Genomic DNA, 16489 nt, shown 5'->3' with positions numbered 1-16489 from the left:
CCATTACACCATCACCGTTCATATAAGTCAGGATGCATCCATGCTTTTCTGTTGTTTATGCCACTTTCTGACCCTACAATCCAAATGTGCCCCTCTTCAGAATACCTTGGTTATGGTATTCTGGTTAGTAACTGCTACCTTCCTTCCTTCAAAGCAGTCTCCTCATTCGCCTCTGACCTCAACAAGGCAAATCCAGTGAGAATTGTTTATCACTGGATATTTTCTCTAGAGGTTGCACTGCGAAATTCCTAGTAGATGAGCAGTTTTTTAAACTTTAAAGGTGCTCTCTCCTCCCCATTCATACTTATTTTGAACTTACATTTTACATTTACATTTCACTTGCAAGCTTACATGCTTAATTTGAACTTCAGCAGGTGACAATATCTACATGCCCAAATGCAATGAACTGCAGCCATTTATTTATTTACTTTTAAATTGCTAAATGAGGAAGTAAAACAAAAACCAAACTTGAACCTCAGTGGTAAACCATTATAATCACTTCAGCAAGTAGAGGAAATCAGTGCATGGCCTGATGGGCCGTCTGTAAACACATTTTGTTACTGCATCCACAAAATCCAAGTTTAAAGTTATGCCAAACGTGGCGAAAAACATACCGTGCCTTCAGAAAGTATTTACAGTAGTTGACTTGTTCCTCATTTTGTCAGTAAGTGTTTACAGCCTTTGCCATGACAGTTAAAACTGAGCATAGGTGCAGCCTGTTTCCACTGGTCACCTTGTAGATTTTTCCATAACTTAATTCGTCCAAGCCCACCTGTGGTAAATTCAGTTGAGTGAAGATCATTTGGAAAGTCACACACCTGTCTAGATAAGGTCTCATAGGTGACAACGCATGTCAGAGCAAGGAATTGTCTGTAGACCTCGGTGACACGATAATATCGAGACGCAGATCTGGGGAACGGTACAGAAAAAACTCTGCAGCACCAAAGGTCCCAGTGAGCACAGTGGCCTCCATCATCCATAAAAGGAAGAAATCCAAAAAACACTACAACTCTCACTTGAGCTGGCCACCAAATAAATTTGAGTAATCAATGTAGAAGGTTTTAATCAGGGAGGTGACCAAGAACCAGATGCTCATTCATTCATTCATTCATTCATCAGAACTCCAAGATGGCTTTGAGGAAAAAGGAGAACCTTCCAAAAGGACTATAATTTCTGAAACATTCGACCAATCCGGCCTATACGATGGACTGGCCAGACAGAAACCATTCCTCAGTAAAAGGCACATAACTGTCAACCTGAAGTTTACCTTTAGGCACCTGAAGATCTCATAGACCATGTGAAACAAAGTTCTGTAGTCTAATGAAAAAGACTTAGCTCACTGGTTAAGCATCATGTCTGGAAGAAACCAGGCACCGCTCCTTACCTGGTCAATACCATCTCTACAGTGAAGCATGGTGGTGGCAGCAGCGGATGGCAGGGGTGTTTTTTGGCAGCAGAATCTTAAAAGACCGGTCAGGGTCGAGGGAAAGATTAATGCGGCAATGTATAGAGACATGTTTGATCAAAAACCTGCTCCAGAGCTCTCTGGACCTTGGAGTGGGGAAAAGCTTTATCTTCAAACAAGACAAAGTCAATATAACAAAGGAGTGCTATGAGATCACTCTGTGAACATCCTTGAGTACACAGCCAGAGGAGCAAAAGCTCTGAATACTTTATGTAGATGTTTGATGTTTGTTTTTTTATTTAATTGACTTTTTTAAAATTAATTTGTAGAATTTCATCATTGAAATACCATGAACTTGCTTGGACGACAAAATGTACCTTCAAAATGGAAATAGCAGCAGATAATTTATTAGTAAGTAAGAGATAATCACATTTGAGATCTCAAAACAAAGCAGTGAGCCACAGAAAACACCGTACATCTGCTTTCACAGGTAGGTAAACTGATTTTTGTGGCTTAAATGTGTTGAGTTCCCAGTTTACTAAACATTTTTAAGGCATGTCTGGCTTTGCGTCCATTTTATCGATCATCTCTGCTGGTTCTCATCTTCCAATTAGAAAAGGACAGTAACAAATTTGATCTGATTTCATGTGACTACGTGGCAACACCAGCGGACTGGACTCGGCAGGACCGTGTCCTTGTTTAGTGCTGTGAGTGCAAAAGGCACAAAAAAAATTAAAAAATACAAGCAAGGTGAGTGAGAATGAGAGCAAAAGTGATTTACAGAGTAAAAACTGAAATCAGAATGAAAAAGAAAGTGGACAAATGAGTCAAATAAAGGAAAATTATTCATTCAATAACACCACATTTAGCAGTGGACGATCTGGCCAAAAGATTATATTAAAATCTTTTGCGGTACAATTGCAACTGACAGATTAAGCCCACCACATGATGTGTGCAAAAAGCTGTATGTGTGTGAAGCCTAATATGTCATCTTAAAGCTAAATGTCAAATTAGTACATTTCTGCATTGTGTTGTGATTTTATCTGAAAAAATTCTGGCCATAAGTGATGATTCGTATCTTCACCACATTCACAGCAGCAAAGTCACTTTATCAAACTGCTGGTTTAAAATTAAAAAACCCCACACATACACACACACACGCACACACATACATAAACAAACAAACAAAAAAACCCAAACCAAAACATTCGTGACATATCACTCAGCTATGTCAAAAAAGGATCATGGTTACACATAGTCATCATTTTTTCCTATCCTCCCTGCCTGTGGCTAATGTGGGTAACACTATTAGCAAGGGTGGGCTGAATCTATTTCAGTCTCTCACTAGTTTACAAGAATATGGCAAATTTTTATAAATACAGATGTGATACAGAGAGCTTTCATTTTTGCTTTTTCACGACAACATTTATCTGACAAGTGTGCTCTGTTTGTGTAGAACGTGATAAGATCACATTTGATAATGTGGGGTTTGATAAAAAGCTATAACTTTTTCCTACCAAAGATACGTCTGACTCTTCACCCGTGTTCATTTAGTTTCAGATCACCCACTTATATACCTATTTGCTGTTTTAAGTGCATGTGTTCCCACTGAAAAGCATTGGTATATACAATATCGTCCAAAAAGTCTTGATCCAACATCACTTCTTTACATTTTCTTAGGAAAATTGAAAATATGCCCCATTTTATATTGAAATATGTGCAGACAAATGGAAATACAGTACACGAGGCAAAAACAGAATTTGTATAGTTTCTAATGAGATTCAAAGTCAACACTCGGTATGACCAAGTACACAGCAAAGCCTGAAGCAAACGCCCCATTAGACAAGAAAAGTCAACTTAAAGACTGTTTTTTAAGTAGAAGTACTGTTTTACTTCTCTTCTGACCACCTCCAATTTGAATAATAAAAAAAAAAAAAAGTCATTACAGTAATGTACTGGACGTGTAGTTTGCCCCCCTCCCCACCTCATAAGAATGGCTTCCTGACAGCCACCCTGAGACCATTTCTAATGTGGTTTCAATAGATGAATCAAGTTTCTTGACGTTTACATCCTGTTCATCTACTTTTTTAGGCCTGTCGCTTCTTTTTTTCCCCCCTCCACTTGTCCAGCTTCCTTAGTTTTATTTTAAGAACACACTGCATACCATGCTGAGATATACCAAGCTAATAGGTCTTTGGAAATTCAAGGAAAAAAAACAACAACAAAGAGTTTAGATCACTTTAAAAACATTACAAGAAAGCCTAGTACTGTATAGCGCATGACAAGTATCCGGATTTTGTACTTGTAACAGCCAATAAAGATAAACAGGCTGTTCACTGACCCTGAATGATCACCACTGTGTGTACATAGCAGTAAGACCATGAAAATATTTAAAGTAGGAGTGGAAGTCATTGTCAGTACTAACAGAGTCAGTGGATGACTTTTGTAGACCGATCTGGAAGTTTGTATCATTATGATTACCTTGACAAAAAGCCAAAGGGGGGTTTCCATAAGTCGTTGGAATGGAACACAAATTAAACTTAACAGAAAATTAAAATGGCATTGTACTGACACATTCTGTTCAGCAACAGTATTTTCACTGACACCACTTTTATGATATTTAAACAGTACATGCAAATTTACTGTGTCCAGGTGCACAAAATCTGCACATCCTCCCAAAAATGTCTGGGCATGTATCAGTGACATTTATGGATTTTAGCAAAAATACCGACTTAGTAGGCTGAAGTAGGCTGCCACAAACGATTATTTTGATAGTCGACTAGTCACCGATTATTTTTGCAATTAGTTGACTAATCAGATCATGCATCCATTGGACGTACAGCGTACAGCTTATTGCACCAGCATGCATCTGCTCTCATATAACTATCATTAGCTTACAGCTTTAAGTGTTTAAGGTATGTGCTAACTAAAAATAAAGACAAGATGACAGTTTATTAAATTTCAATGAAGTTTGCAGATTGTTTCGGTGAAGTTTAATAAACTCCTTGCTATAATGCTAAAATATAACAGGACACCGGAGTATATTCTTGAGCATCTCACACTTCTGATAATCAGTTGTCTTCTTGACGTTTATTCAACTGTGTAAAAACTATAACTTCATATATCTTAGCCAAACCGATTTACTCAGGAACAAATAAAACACAAAAAAAAGCCAAACAATATCGCTTTTAAGTTATCTAAGTGACATATATATCATGTTTAACTTGAGTAGCAAAAGACGGCGGTGGGTTTGAAAACGATTTGCTCTCACTAGAGCCGTGTTCTCACGGGCTCTAGAGAGCCTTGCCCCCAGCTAGCTATCGAGCTGGTGGGTAACAGACATCTCCGAAAACGTCGGAGCGCTTTTGAAAATATGTGGTGTCTTGATAAACTGAGCAGATATTTGAAGTTTACACAGTTACATTCTCGCCTGAAAATATATTAAACGTTTATTTTGTGACCCAGAAAGAATAATAAGAGTAATATTAAAACTAACTAGCTGCCGTCACTGTTGACAACTGAGCAGGGCGCTATGGATTCTGGGACACAGCTTCTTCTTCTTCGGGGTTTAACGGCAGCTGCCATCTTCTGTTTCAGTCCGTTATTACACTCTTAAATCCTACTACTTATTCCTGCGTCTTTTGTGATCTTACAAAGCCTCAAACGACGCGTCGACTATTAAATTAGGCATCGACGATTTTAATAGTCGACATAATCGTGACTAGTCGACTAATCGTGGCAGCCCTAATCTGAAGAGGATACTGAAAACTGTCCGTGAACACAAGACTGATATATGAGTAAGGGCAGAAGAGGGAAGAGTTTTTGTTTTTTTAATTGTTTTTTTTTATGCAAGTCTTGTTCTTCTGTTTCTGATTGTAGAAAATGAACATTCAATAAAGACATCCATCCATCTGCTTCCGCTTATCCTTTTCAGGGTCGCGGGGGGCGCTGGAGCCTATCCCAGCTGTCATAGGGCGAGAGGCGAGGTACACCCTGGACAGGTCGCCTGTCTGTCGCAGGTCTAACACATAGACCGACAACCATTCGCGCTCATGTTCACTCCCGCATTCACACCTATGCACAATTTAGATTCATCAATTAACCTATCCCCACTAACTGCATGTCTTTGGACTGTGGGAGGAAGATGGAGTACCCGGGGAGAACCCACGCAAACACGGGGAGAACATGTAAAAACTCCACACAGAAAGACCCCAGCCTGATGGTGGAATGATGGGCGGCAACAGTGCTGCCCTCAATAAAGTCATTGTTAGGAAAAAAGACGAACATTGGGCTAAATACATTCTACGAAAGTCAACATTCACGAGTGGGGTATTTATTTACTGCATTTTATGAATAGAGTGAAATCAGAGCCGTCCATATTATTATTACTGTGCTGCTGGAGCCTTCTGTAATATTTTTAACACAGTAATTTGAGATAAAAATAAATAAAATCCTTTGTATATTGTGCCAAATTAGAACACTTCACGCTAGTTTATATTGTAAGCTAAAGACCTTGAAATAAAACAGAGAAAACCCCAACATTCAGATGACCCTCTTTGAGCAAGCACTGGGTGACAGTGGGAAGGAAAAAAATTCCCTTTTAACAGGAAGAAACCTCCAGCAGAACCAGGCTCAGGGTTAGTAATAACTAATAATTAAATGCAAAAAAGGTGCATAAACACAAGAAGAAACACTCAGTGCATCATGGGAAGCCCCCCTGCAGCCAAGCCTAGGAGGAGGAGAGTATTCAGGGTCACCTGATCCAGCCCTAACCGTATGCTTTAGCAAAAGGAAAAGTCTTAAGGCTAATCTTAAAAGTAGAGAGGATGTCTCATTTCCCAAATCTAAAATGGGACTTGCTTCTACAGAAGAATAGCCCAAAAACTCAAGGCTCTGCCTCCCATTCTAGTTTTAAATACCCTAGGAACGACATGTAAACCAGCAGCCACAGAGTGAAGTGCTCTATTGGCGTGGGGTGGTATTTACTTTAAGATGTGGCCTGATCATCTCCGTTTAGATCAAGACCTTATATGTCCAATGTGTCACTTCTTGCACATTGTATACGTGTCAAGCGGAGAGAGGAGGTGGCAGCTTGATGACACCAAAAAACAATGGAGAAATAGAGCAAACAGTGTTCCAGTTTTTCTGGTTCTGGTCTTGTTTAAAGAAGATGAAGACACACACACGCACGCACATGTTACAGGTTTTATTGGTAGGGAAAATTCCGAAGTAGAAAAGTTAGTGCACCACTCTTTATTTAATGTCACTGCTTTTATAATTTATCAGAAAAGTAGACCATCTGTGATATGGAACTTTCAGCTGTCCACCCTTCAACCACATTTCCTGTCTGCTATGTCAATGATTCGGTTTTCTGAAAGAAGACACAGTAGGTCACAGATACTCACCCTGCATGAGAAAAGTGCTGAGAAGTTGGTCTGTGGCCACAGGTTTGATCTCAGTTCGCAGATTGACGTATCGACCAACCACCAAAGGTGCTCTCCTGAAACCAAGGATCCTGCATAGAGGACGAAGATTACAAAACAGGACCGAAGATTATGACACTCTCGACAGACCACAGAATGTTAAAAAAAAATAAATGACAAAGAACTCAAATAACCATGATTACAAACCTGTCCAGGTGAAAAGCAGCTACCTCCGCATTGTGTCTGTCATAGCCTGCGTATGGCTCTCCTTCGACCACATAGTCTCTGTTGTACCTGAGCGAGGGTGGACATAAAAATAAAATAAATAATAAAACAAAAGTAAGAAGAATAAATCAATCTGTGACAGAATTTTTTTTAATTAAGCCTGACCTCTTGGGTTTGAAGACCACTTTCTGTCCTCCGTCTAGCACCAGCAAGGCTTTGAGCTGTGTGCCCTTATAGCCCACATCTGCCCGCTCTATCCTGGCAGAGCTCAGGGAAGTAAGCACAGCAGCCAGCTCTGGAGTCTCTTCAGGGTACACCTCTCTGGGGCCCACCCACTGGCTTGCTATCTCCCATGGAGACTGGAGGGTGTTGGTAAGGCGAGCGCCCCGAGACAGTGAAAGACCAGCTTCCATCTTTGAGGGATGAGTAATAATAACAACACATTGCATGAGACAACATAAGATAAGATTTTAAATAATGAAACTTAGTTTATTAATACTTAAACTTAAACAAGACCAGCATATTTTAAATGCTTTATAACATTGTTGGCTATGACTGTGCACCCAGTTAGTGATCCCAATGAAAGCACATTTTTTAATGTAAAAGTCAAAAGTTTCCATCCACTCATCATGGGCATGAGTGACACAGTTATTTAAGTCTTTTAATGATTTCTTTGAGCTGTTCTTTTTCCAGAATTATTTATTTTGGAATTTCTCTAATCCAAATAGGATTAAAAGTATACATACAGACATATACATACATACACCTTGGCTAATATTTTGTTAAATGTCCCTTAGAAACTTGCACGTCAACCAGAGGCTTTTAGTAACCATCAAAAAGTTTTAAGCTAACTCTTCTTGGTAGAGTTTTCATTTTATGAGGTTGGACCCATCCACAAATTTTCAACAGGGATGAGGTAGGGATTTTGTGAAAGCCATTCTAGAAGTTTCCAGTTCATGGCAGGCTTCCTGAGTTGTTGTTGAACATCCTAACCGATTTCCTTTCGTGCGAAGGTGACAGTTCGGGTCTTCTTTCAGATGATGGCAAAGTCGTAATACACCTGAATAACCTCTAGTTGCACATCCACCTGCAGTTGATGATCATGGAATCTCCAGAAGACCTTCCCAACTTCACAAATCCTCAATTCTTCTTCTGAGTTCCTCAGACTTTTCCAGTGTTCTGACTATTAGTCAATTCAATGAGTGCTGTCAAAAAAATCCTTTTTATGATGGCAAAGAGAAACTACCAGTCTATAGGCCTTGGCGTTGTCAAGTTAAAAGACACCGTAGAACCAGCTAATTATTTAAGTGAATGTATATACACATTTCAGCCTGTATGTATGCTTTTGACTTGTGTGTGGATTTGAGCATCCAGTTCCTTTTTAAAGTCATTAAAGACTTGCTAAACAATCACTCCATCCTGTAAAAACAACCGCTCCAAGAAAGTAGTAATATTAAAAAAATGTAAATTACCATAGCATTCATGTCTATGGTGAGTGGAAACTTCTGATCGCAACTTTAACATGAAACAGCCCACTTGCATCCTGACCTTGCGAAACGCTCTGAGGTCCCGCCGGCTGGCTGCAGTTCCTTCACCTCCATCCAGCAGGAAGATCTTGGCCAGGCCCAGCAGGAGGAGCACGGCACACAGCACCACCATGCGCTGTTTGAGCTTCATTTCCACACTGACTGGCCCTGACCTCCTCCTTGCCTGTAGTTGTGCGTCTCCCCCACAGCGAACACCCCTCACCCTTGATACATGGCCCCTGCAGCTCACCGTCACCTTCCTGCCTGCCTGCACTGTAAGACCAACTCGTCTGAAGGACGGGAGCTTTTCTGCCTTTTCCCTGGAGCTGCAGTCTAAGCAAACAGGCAGTCACCAGCAGGGAGACAGCAGGAGAACTGGGAGAGGGAGAGATGAAAGATGTACTGTCAATAATATGTGAAGTGAAAACTGATTGATTCGCTGCCTCTCTGGCTCGGTTCCCCCCCAGGGCAGAGGATGACCCAGTACTGCAGCACAGTTGAAACCTGTCCAGAATGTGCAACTACATCACGATGGCAGAGTCTGGTCTGTGGAAATGTGTGCGTACGTTCAAAAGTAAGCTTTGTGCCAGCAGCAAAGCTCACTTACTGTAGCTGCTGCTGCCAGCTGGGCTTTATTAAAGGTGAGGGACCAACGTTTACAACAAGGTGGTTCACATCCCTTCCTCTCCTGCACGAGGATGAGGGGATAGGGTGGCGGCGGGGTGTTGTTGTTATTGAACCTGCCTTTTCTCACTTAAGAAATGATGGACATGTCGTCCTGCTGTGGTGCAGAGGGGGTCCACTCCTGCTGCCGCTGCTGGTGGTTGACACATTACAGTGGCTCTGCCTTTAACGCAGAGAGGAGTTTCCTGAACCACAGTGATGTTCATCTAATCCTAAACCTTTATCTTCAGCTACACACAAACGAGGCGTTACGGATCACAGCAGTTAAATTATCCAGCTGCCACGTTCACCTGCCCGTCATTTACCTGCCTCTGTTGCTCTCGTTGTGGCTGCCGAGCCGAAGTTAATGTTACCAGGCTGTGACATAATGACAACAAACCGGCCACGAACGAGCTACATTAAAAACACCGGTTAATAAGCTCTATCGACACGGGTTTGGCCACGCAGGCATCGGCGTCTCCCATACAATTGCTCTTTCATGCAGCCACCGAGGAAACGGCTGGCGAGCACTGCCCGCATAAAAAACACAAAATACCAGAAAGGCACTTTTCTACCGGAGACTGCCCCCGTTATTCGTTTCTGCCAGGTCACCACGGGCTCGTTCACATCCGTGACAACACAGCTAGTCGTTTAGCAAACCGCTGTACACCTTGCTGTGCGCGTTAGCTAAAGCAGCCCGCTAGTAGCACACAGTACGTCGTCTGTTGTGTTTACTGGGCACAGACCGAGCAGACTTACCTTATGCTCATACGCCGTTCACTGTAGATTACGTATCACACAGCTGTCCTTTCAGTCTTTCAAAACGAAAGTTGGTGTTAGTAAATTGGCTAGGTGCTAGAAGTCGCGGTGATTTCTCCCTATTTTTAATCCCCCTCGGAAGCTCCCTTTCCTCCGCCCTTTTCTTCGATTCCTTCTGTGCCCTGCCGTGTCCACTTCCGAAACACTTCCTCCGTCTGCATGACAGCCAGGTAGCCACCAGGCGGCAGTGTTGCCCTGTAGGGCCCGCCCCCAGAAACTGAAACACCGTGTGTGTGCATGGGTGTTGCATATGCATAAGTAAAATGCAGATGGGCTTTTTGTATATTATTAATAACGGATAAAGATTTGTGTGGGCTCAAACCTATGAGTGGAACGCGACCTTTTGCTGACTTCTGAAGTGGGAGATCACACAAAGGGTTTGGGAACCACTAAAAAATAAAAGTCCCCAAACCTTTTTTTTTTTTTTTTTTGAGATGTGAACTAGTGTTATTATAGATTTACACCATTCTTAAAAGCTATAGGGGGCATTTGTCAGGGGCCCGAGTTAAGATTTTGAGAACAGTTTGGGGTCCGTGTTTCAATTAGAAACTGATGAGGAAAATAGATTTGGCATGGTACTGACAACGGCCTGCCTTTGCTTTGATGCAAATCTGAAGAAAAATCTGTTATACAGCCATTAAAAGCTCATAGGTTTAGTGACTCCTGGTCACCTCTTTTTCCCCCCTTTGAGCAGGTGCTTTTGCTTGACTCGCTCTCATTCTCATTTTCCACCTTGGAAAATACCTCCCTCGTGCTACTGACGGCAACATTTCTCTACATCTCTTGCATGTGTGATAAACAGGAAGACGTACGAACGGTTGCAGGTATTCAGATACCTAAAATCACTAGCAATAATGGAAAACAAATATAACACTTCATGAAAGTAGCTGAGTCAAGCCTTTTGGCACAACTTCAGCCTGCTTGCAAGGTGCAAGGGGGAGAGGCGAAACTCTCAAGGAGCCAAAACTCAACGGCAACATCCTGGATGAAGACCACAGACAAATGTGTTGCACAAGCAATAAAAGTTGCTCTTCATGCCACAAGTGTTGCAGACTTTTTGACCTTTAAAGACAGCTGACTAACGGACGCATTTAGTCCCCAGTGCCAGTAAACGTATGACGCAACACCTTCACATTCTTATTGTTTGAGCAAAAACTTTATTTTTATTATGAAAGTTGTTTTTTTTTCCTTGGAAGACAGACCACATAAAAAAAGGGATTATTTTAAATCATTTTATTTGAATAATTAGGAGGCCTGAGAAGTAAAAAACAAAACAACCCCCCCTCCCCAAACATTTAAACGGTACCCAACAGACAAAACACCTTTAACTGTTAAAAGTACAAACAAAATAGTTAATACTTTATGTATGACTAACACCTCAGTGCGTTATTAGTAATGCAAAGCCAACATCTATAGTGTAGTGGATCTGATTGTAACCTAACGATGATTAAGAAAGTGTAATAAGAATAAAAAATAACCAACAGAGTAACTGGAGTGCTCTGATTTTGTTTTTCGATATTTTGTTAGACTTAAAAATCTAGATTGCTTTAAAAAATATATGTTGGCATCACTACTACGAAGAAGCCATACTACTAGACATTGTGCTCATCACCAGTTCCAGATTTCTTTTACTTTATTTTTTTAAAAAGGAGAAGGGAGGAGTGGGTGGAATTGTCAAATAGCACTGTGACATGTAATACGACCAAGACTCACATTCACCTGCACAAATCTGTGCTTCATTTCACAGTCACACACAACCTTCAACAGAACGACGAGCATAAAATTGATGTGAAGTTTTAAAAAAACCCAAAAAGTGTTTATTGTTACTCAGTCACTAGGCAGCGCATCACTCAGAGAGGTCATAGCACTGGCCACAGACATGATGCAGGCAGAGACGAGACACACAGAGCTAGGTAAAGGGTGATGGTAATTTATACATCACCCCCATCAGCTTTGACGACTTAAAATGCAGGCTGCCGTCGTTGCCGTCCTCGGTAAATGCTGAACGAATGCCTGGCTGGTGCACGAGAGGCACCGATTCACATTGAATACACTTCTCCAGCCAACCGAAAGAATAAACATCCTCCCATCGAACCCTCCATCTCGACAACGAGACCATTAAAAAGACCGATCTAGAATGAGCTTTGCCCGGAACAGTTAATACAGGGCAAGTTGTGCATGTGCAGACAGTATGGTCAGTTTTAAGGAAACAACACAAGCTCGTAATGCAGACACGAAAATGTTCAAGCGTGGCGTCAAATTTCTTCATAAAAACCAAAAAAGATTATCTTAAAGGGAGCGTGGCTATATTACACTCTCCAAAAACAGAAGTAGTAGTGGTTGATCTTGAAATCCAACTCTAAATTAAACACCTGTTTCCATTACTTTGACCATATGCTGAACACCGAAAAACAAACAAACAAAAAAAAACATGTAAACTCAGATTACAGTGAGAAAAACCACACATAAGAAAAAAAATGCCTGACATAATTTGGGCTGCTCTCAAAGAGATTATTGTACCCAGATTAATTAAAAAACAAAAAAACATTCTCTGTTCTGACGTCCACAGTAACATTTGTCTTTTTCTTCCACCGTTCTCATTTAACATCAGATAAAGCTAATACAAAGAAAGGAAACATTTGACGGGGTCGCTGACCATCAAGACGGGCTTTGTTTAACATCTCTGCATTTTCTCCTTTTGCACAGACCACAGCTTTAATTCTTCCATAGTTGCACAAACTTATTTGACGCACTGCAAATGACATACCGTCTGAATATGTCAGTTAAGACAGAGTAACCAGCATCTTTAGACAAACACAGGTAAATCGTCTCTCAGCCACCCATCCTGCGTCTCACATTTCATCCATTTCATTCACAGACCTCTTTTTGTCCCTTTGGCCAACCAGCAGTACTCAAACATCAGTTAGCCTCCACAGTAAGTCACTCTGGGATTTTCTTGCTTCACAAAGTCTCTCCTCAGCACGTAGCTCCAGCAACAGCGGACACAGATGAGTTCCACTTCCTCTCTCCTTGTGAGTCACCTTTTCTTCAGAATTTCGGCACAGCACAACTCGGTGTGGAGCCGTTGCATGAACTGGAAGTTAGCCACACACGATTAGGTAGCTGGTTAACCCCACTGCTCAGCAGTGATGGCAGCCTCAAGGGATTGCCTAATCTGGCTTGAATTACAATGTTATTATAAAAATAGAGACGTATGCACAGGCACACATATGCGCACACATACTTTAAGTCACCGTCACATTACACAGGCCTGTTTTTGGCTCCCTCATTCATTCTTCCACAGGTTTATCCACTACAACGTCTCCTTTAACAAAAACAACTGAAACTCAATGAACCGGACATAAGCCTGGAGAAGAAGAAAAACCCATTAGAAAGCCGTTAGTATGGAACGTGTCCACCCCATTATCCTTTATCAACAGCCTGAAACCTCCTCCGAGTTTAACACGCCCCACTAATAGATGGGACAGTGGTAGGCTTCCTATTAAATAGAGTATGTGCAGTGAAGGGATTGTGAAACTGGGCATAGGATTGTGTAAACATACAGTGTAAACAGCTATTAAAAAGGAAAAATTTGATGTTTGACTATTACTGAGCAAAAAAAGCACCTCACTGTTGTGTACACCACCGCCGCTCCGCTCGTGTTTTTGCAAAAACCGCAAAAGTCAGCCTGTGACATACTGACATATACGGGATGTACAGCGGAAAATGTAAATCCCCGGTTTTTCCCAACTGAAACATACCAGTAACTACACGTAATTGCACTGCAGTTCTGTCTTTCATTTTATAAAGCAGTAGAAAAACGTGGTGGCAATGTCGCTTTGTACTACTTATAACCTCGGTGCTTATGCCATTTCCAAAAATTCTGAAGCCAAGCTTGGATACGAAGATGAGGGTCAAAAATAGAAAAACTAAAATTCACATGTACTTAAAAATAAATGCAAAAAAAAAGACATTCAAATGTAACAGAAACAAAATGTTGCTGTGCAATCATCTACTACATGGTAATACTGTGAACTGCACCGTCCCGCCCAAGAGAAAGAAAAAACAAAACAGAAAAAACAAAACACAATAAACAAAGATTTAAAATAGACTCTGTATGGCTCCAGGTAGCTTTGAGTGTCTACTCTAAACCAGAGGAGATAAAATCATGTATCACAAGTTTCTGTTGCTCTCTTTCTTTGACTCTTTCACAGTTTCGAGTCTTTAGTGTTTATGCGTATGCTTGTGTTTGGTGGACAAAGCATCGCCTTTCTGAGTGGACGTCAGGCGGCAGCGAGCAGACAGCACTGGAGGAAAAAGAGCAACTCTCATCTACCCGACCGTGAACGCGTCTTAGCTTAGATTCTGGGATTATCGTACCTCTGTGGAAAACAGACAAGACTCCTCTGATTAAAGTGAACCTCCCACTCAGCGCAGTTATACCACCGCATACTGAACAGTAATAAAAACTAGACACATTCAGGAAGTGTAGGAATTGTTTCTGCTGGAATTGATTGCGAATAAGAGCCCTTACGTTTGCAACGATGCAATCAAATATGTTTGTGTTTGTGTGTGTGTGTGTGTGTGTGTGTGTGTGTGTGTGTGTGTGTGTGTGTGTGTGTGTGTACACATGGTAAATATAAATAACCATGTGACTTCGAGCCAATGCAAGTGATTGAAGTGACCAACAATTTAAAGTGTGAAACAAGTAAAAATAAGTCTAAAGTCCGGTGAGTTAGTCTGACAAAGTGTGTTTGTTTGTGTGATCGTGTATCCACCTGAATAAAAAGATGGAAAACTTGCTTTCAAGAATGGGGGGTGGATAGTTCACCCAGTGAAAAGGAGGTGGGAGGGACCACAAAAAAGGGGGGGTGGGGGGGGGGGGTCTGTCCTCGCCCCAAAAAACAACAACAACAACAAAAAAAACCTGTCAGTCTGTCAGCAAGGAGAAGTCAAATGGCTCCAGTGAAGGTGCTGAACAGAAGACACCGAAAGCAAACGGGAGACATGAGCAGTGGTGCAGGTCCTTGTTCAGTAGTTAATAAATCCAAAACAGTCATTTTCATCCACACGGATTCGCATTCACTGTCAAATACAAACACACACACAGGGTACTCTGGTTAAGGCAGTGGTGGCAGGTGAGGCTGCAGTGAGGCCAGGGCAAAGAATCGGAGAATCGGTGGTCAGGGTTGATGGCAGTGAAAGCTCCCATTACTGAGTCGGCACTCCTTCCCCATCGTCCTCGTCTGTCTCCTCATCCCTCTCTCCTTTGCTCTGCCACACCTCTAATCACAAGTCACTCAAATGACATCAGATTGGCTGGCACCTGTGAAAAAAGTCAGATTTTACAAAATGCATGTGTTAATCAGCCTCGTGCATGTCTGTGTGTGCATATTTGTGTCTTCATACCTGTTGCCTATTGCTCTGACAGGCAGCACTCAGATGTTTGTACCAGAGCAAAGCATTCATTCTGTTCCCTGCCTGGTACTTGTAGGTGTTACCTAGGCAACGGAGACAAACAGAGTGAGGTGCCAGGTCTTGTAACCACCTGCTCTCTCAACAAGCTGGAAAGATGGCTAAAAGCCTCACTTGACTTCGGTCTGCCCGATAAATTCAAAGCAAAGTCATGTGAAAAACATCTATGACAAAGTCAGATGATTTGTGTGTGTAAATGCACATTATTAACACCTGTGTATGAACATTAAGGATGTCAAGTATGACTAATCTGCAGGGCTTAAAGTGACAGGTTATAGCAAAAACAAATAAACATTTTCCCTCCGCCCTTTAGAGATATGTACTAATCTGGATAATTTGGATGTCAACTGCTCGATTTTGCATAATGGCTTTGGAAAATTACTTCCTTCTCTTGACTATAATGAAGCTGGATGGCACTTGACTTACATGCACAAAAGATACATCTAAAAAACTCTGCAGGTAAGTGCCCTCTCAGAAATGTACAAACCTTTCTGTAAGTTTGCGTTTCAGATGTTTGCGTGCATTGGTGCAAAATTTTGATCAAAATGACTGAAGAAAAATAAATTGTTACCACCTGAATTTCACAATGAGATTATGACATTTCTTATCTTAGCCTTGGATCAGTTGGCAGGACATCTTCAATATAGTTAAGCAACTGTCATTACTGTATGAGCGTTATCTGATTATTTAGATTCCTTCAAGTTAAATTTATAGTCATTCAGAGCATTACAGTCATTCAGTGCATGAAGGTGAGCAAGAATAACAGATAAAGACTCAGAAAGATAAACTAGGCCCCTCATGAAAACGACAATAAAATTGACAAAAACAAACAGTTTAACAAAACACAAACTTATTTTGGTCTGGTTTTTCGCCTTCTATACTGTGAGCATGAAGAGATGCCAAAAATAATAACTGACAAGCTTCAGCTTCAATTTAAACCTCCTGACCCACTT

At 41.3% G+C, this 16489-nt stretch overlaps 2 protein-coding genes and 1 pseudogene across 4 annotated transcripts in view; 1 reads left to right on the top strand and 2 right to left on the bottom strand.

Moving 5' to 3' along the window:
- fam20b (FAM20B glycosaminoglycan xylosylkinase) overlaps window positions 1-10201 on the bottom strand; it is a 31997-nt gene extending 21796 nt beyond the window's left edge. The window contains exons 1-5 of the mRNA XM_006790118.3: window positions 10002-10201; window positions 8602-8954; window positions 7219-7466; window positions 7036-7122; window positions 6811-6920 (exon numbers count right to left, since the gene is read on the bottom strand). Coding sequence (XP_006790181.1) covers window positions 6811-6920; window positions 7036-7122; window positions 7219-7466; window positions 8602-8730 — 574 coding nt within the window. The 5' untranslated portion in view covers window positions 8731-8954; window positions 10002-10201. The remainder of the gene's footprint in view (window positions 1-6810; window positions 6921-7035; window positions 7123-7218; window positions 7467-8601; window positions 8955-10001) is intronic.
- Window positions 85-1629, top strand: LOC148095997 (uncharacterized; annotated as a pseudogene).
- A 4735-nt stretch (window positions 10202-14936) lies between the features above and the next one.
- The window catches only part of ralgps2 (Ral GEF with PH domain and SH3 binding motif 2), a 70188-nt gene continuing 68635 nt past the window's right edge, over window positions 14937-16489 (bottom strand). For all 3 annotated transcript variants that reach the window (XM_087835825.1, XM_087835824.1, XM_087835826.1), the window contains 2 exons: window positions 15471-15562; window positions 14937-15387 (listed from right to left, as the gene is read on the bottom strand). In XM_087835825.1, coding sequence (XP_087691951.1) covers window positions 15358-15387; window positions 15471-15562 — 122 coding nt within the window. In that variant the 3' untranslated portion in view covers window positions 14937-15357. The remainder of the gene's footprint in view (window positions 15388-15470; window positions 15563-16489) is intronic.

The sequence above is a fragment of the Neolamprologus brichardi genome, chromosome 23 (assembly GCF_056152115.1).
Source record: "Neolamprologus brichardi isolate AB-2024 chromosome 23, ASM5615211v1, whole genome shotgun sequence".
NCBI lineage: Eukaryota > Metazoa > Chordata > Actinopteri > Cichliformes > Cichlidae > Neolamprologus > Neolamprologus brichardi.
The sequence above is the reverse complement of the archived record's forward strand: the minus strand, read 5'-3'. Positions and strand labels throughout refer to the sequence as shown.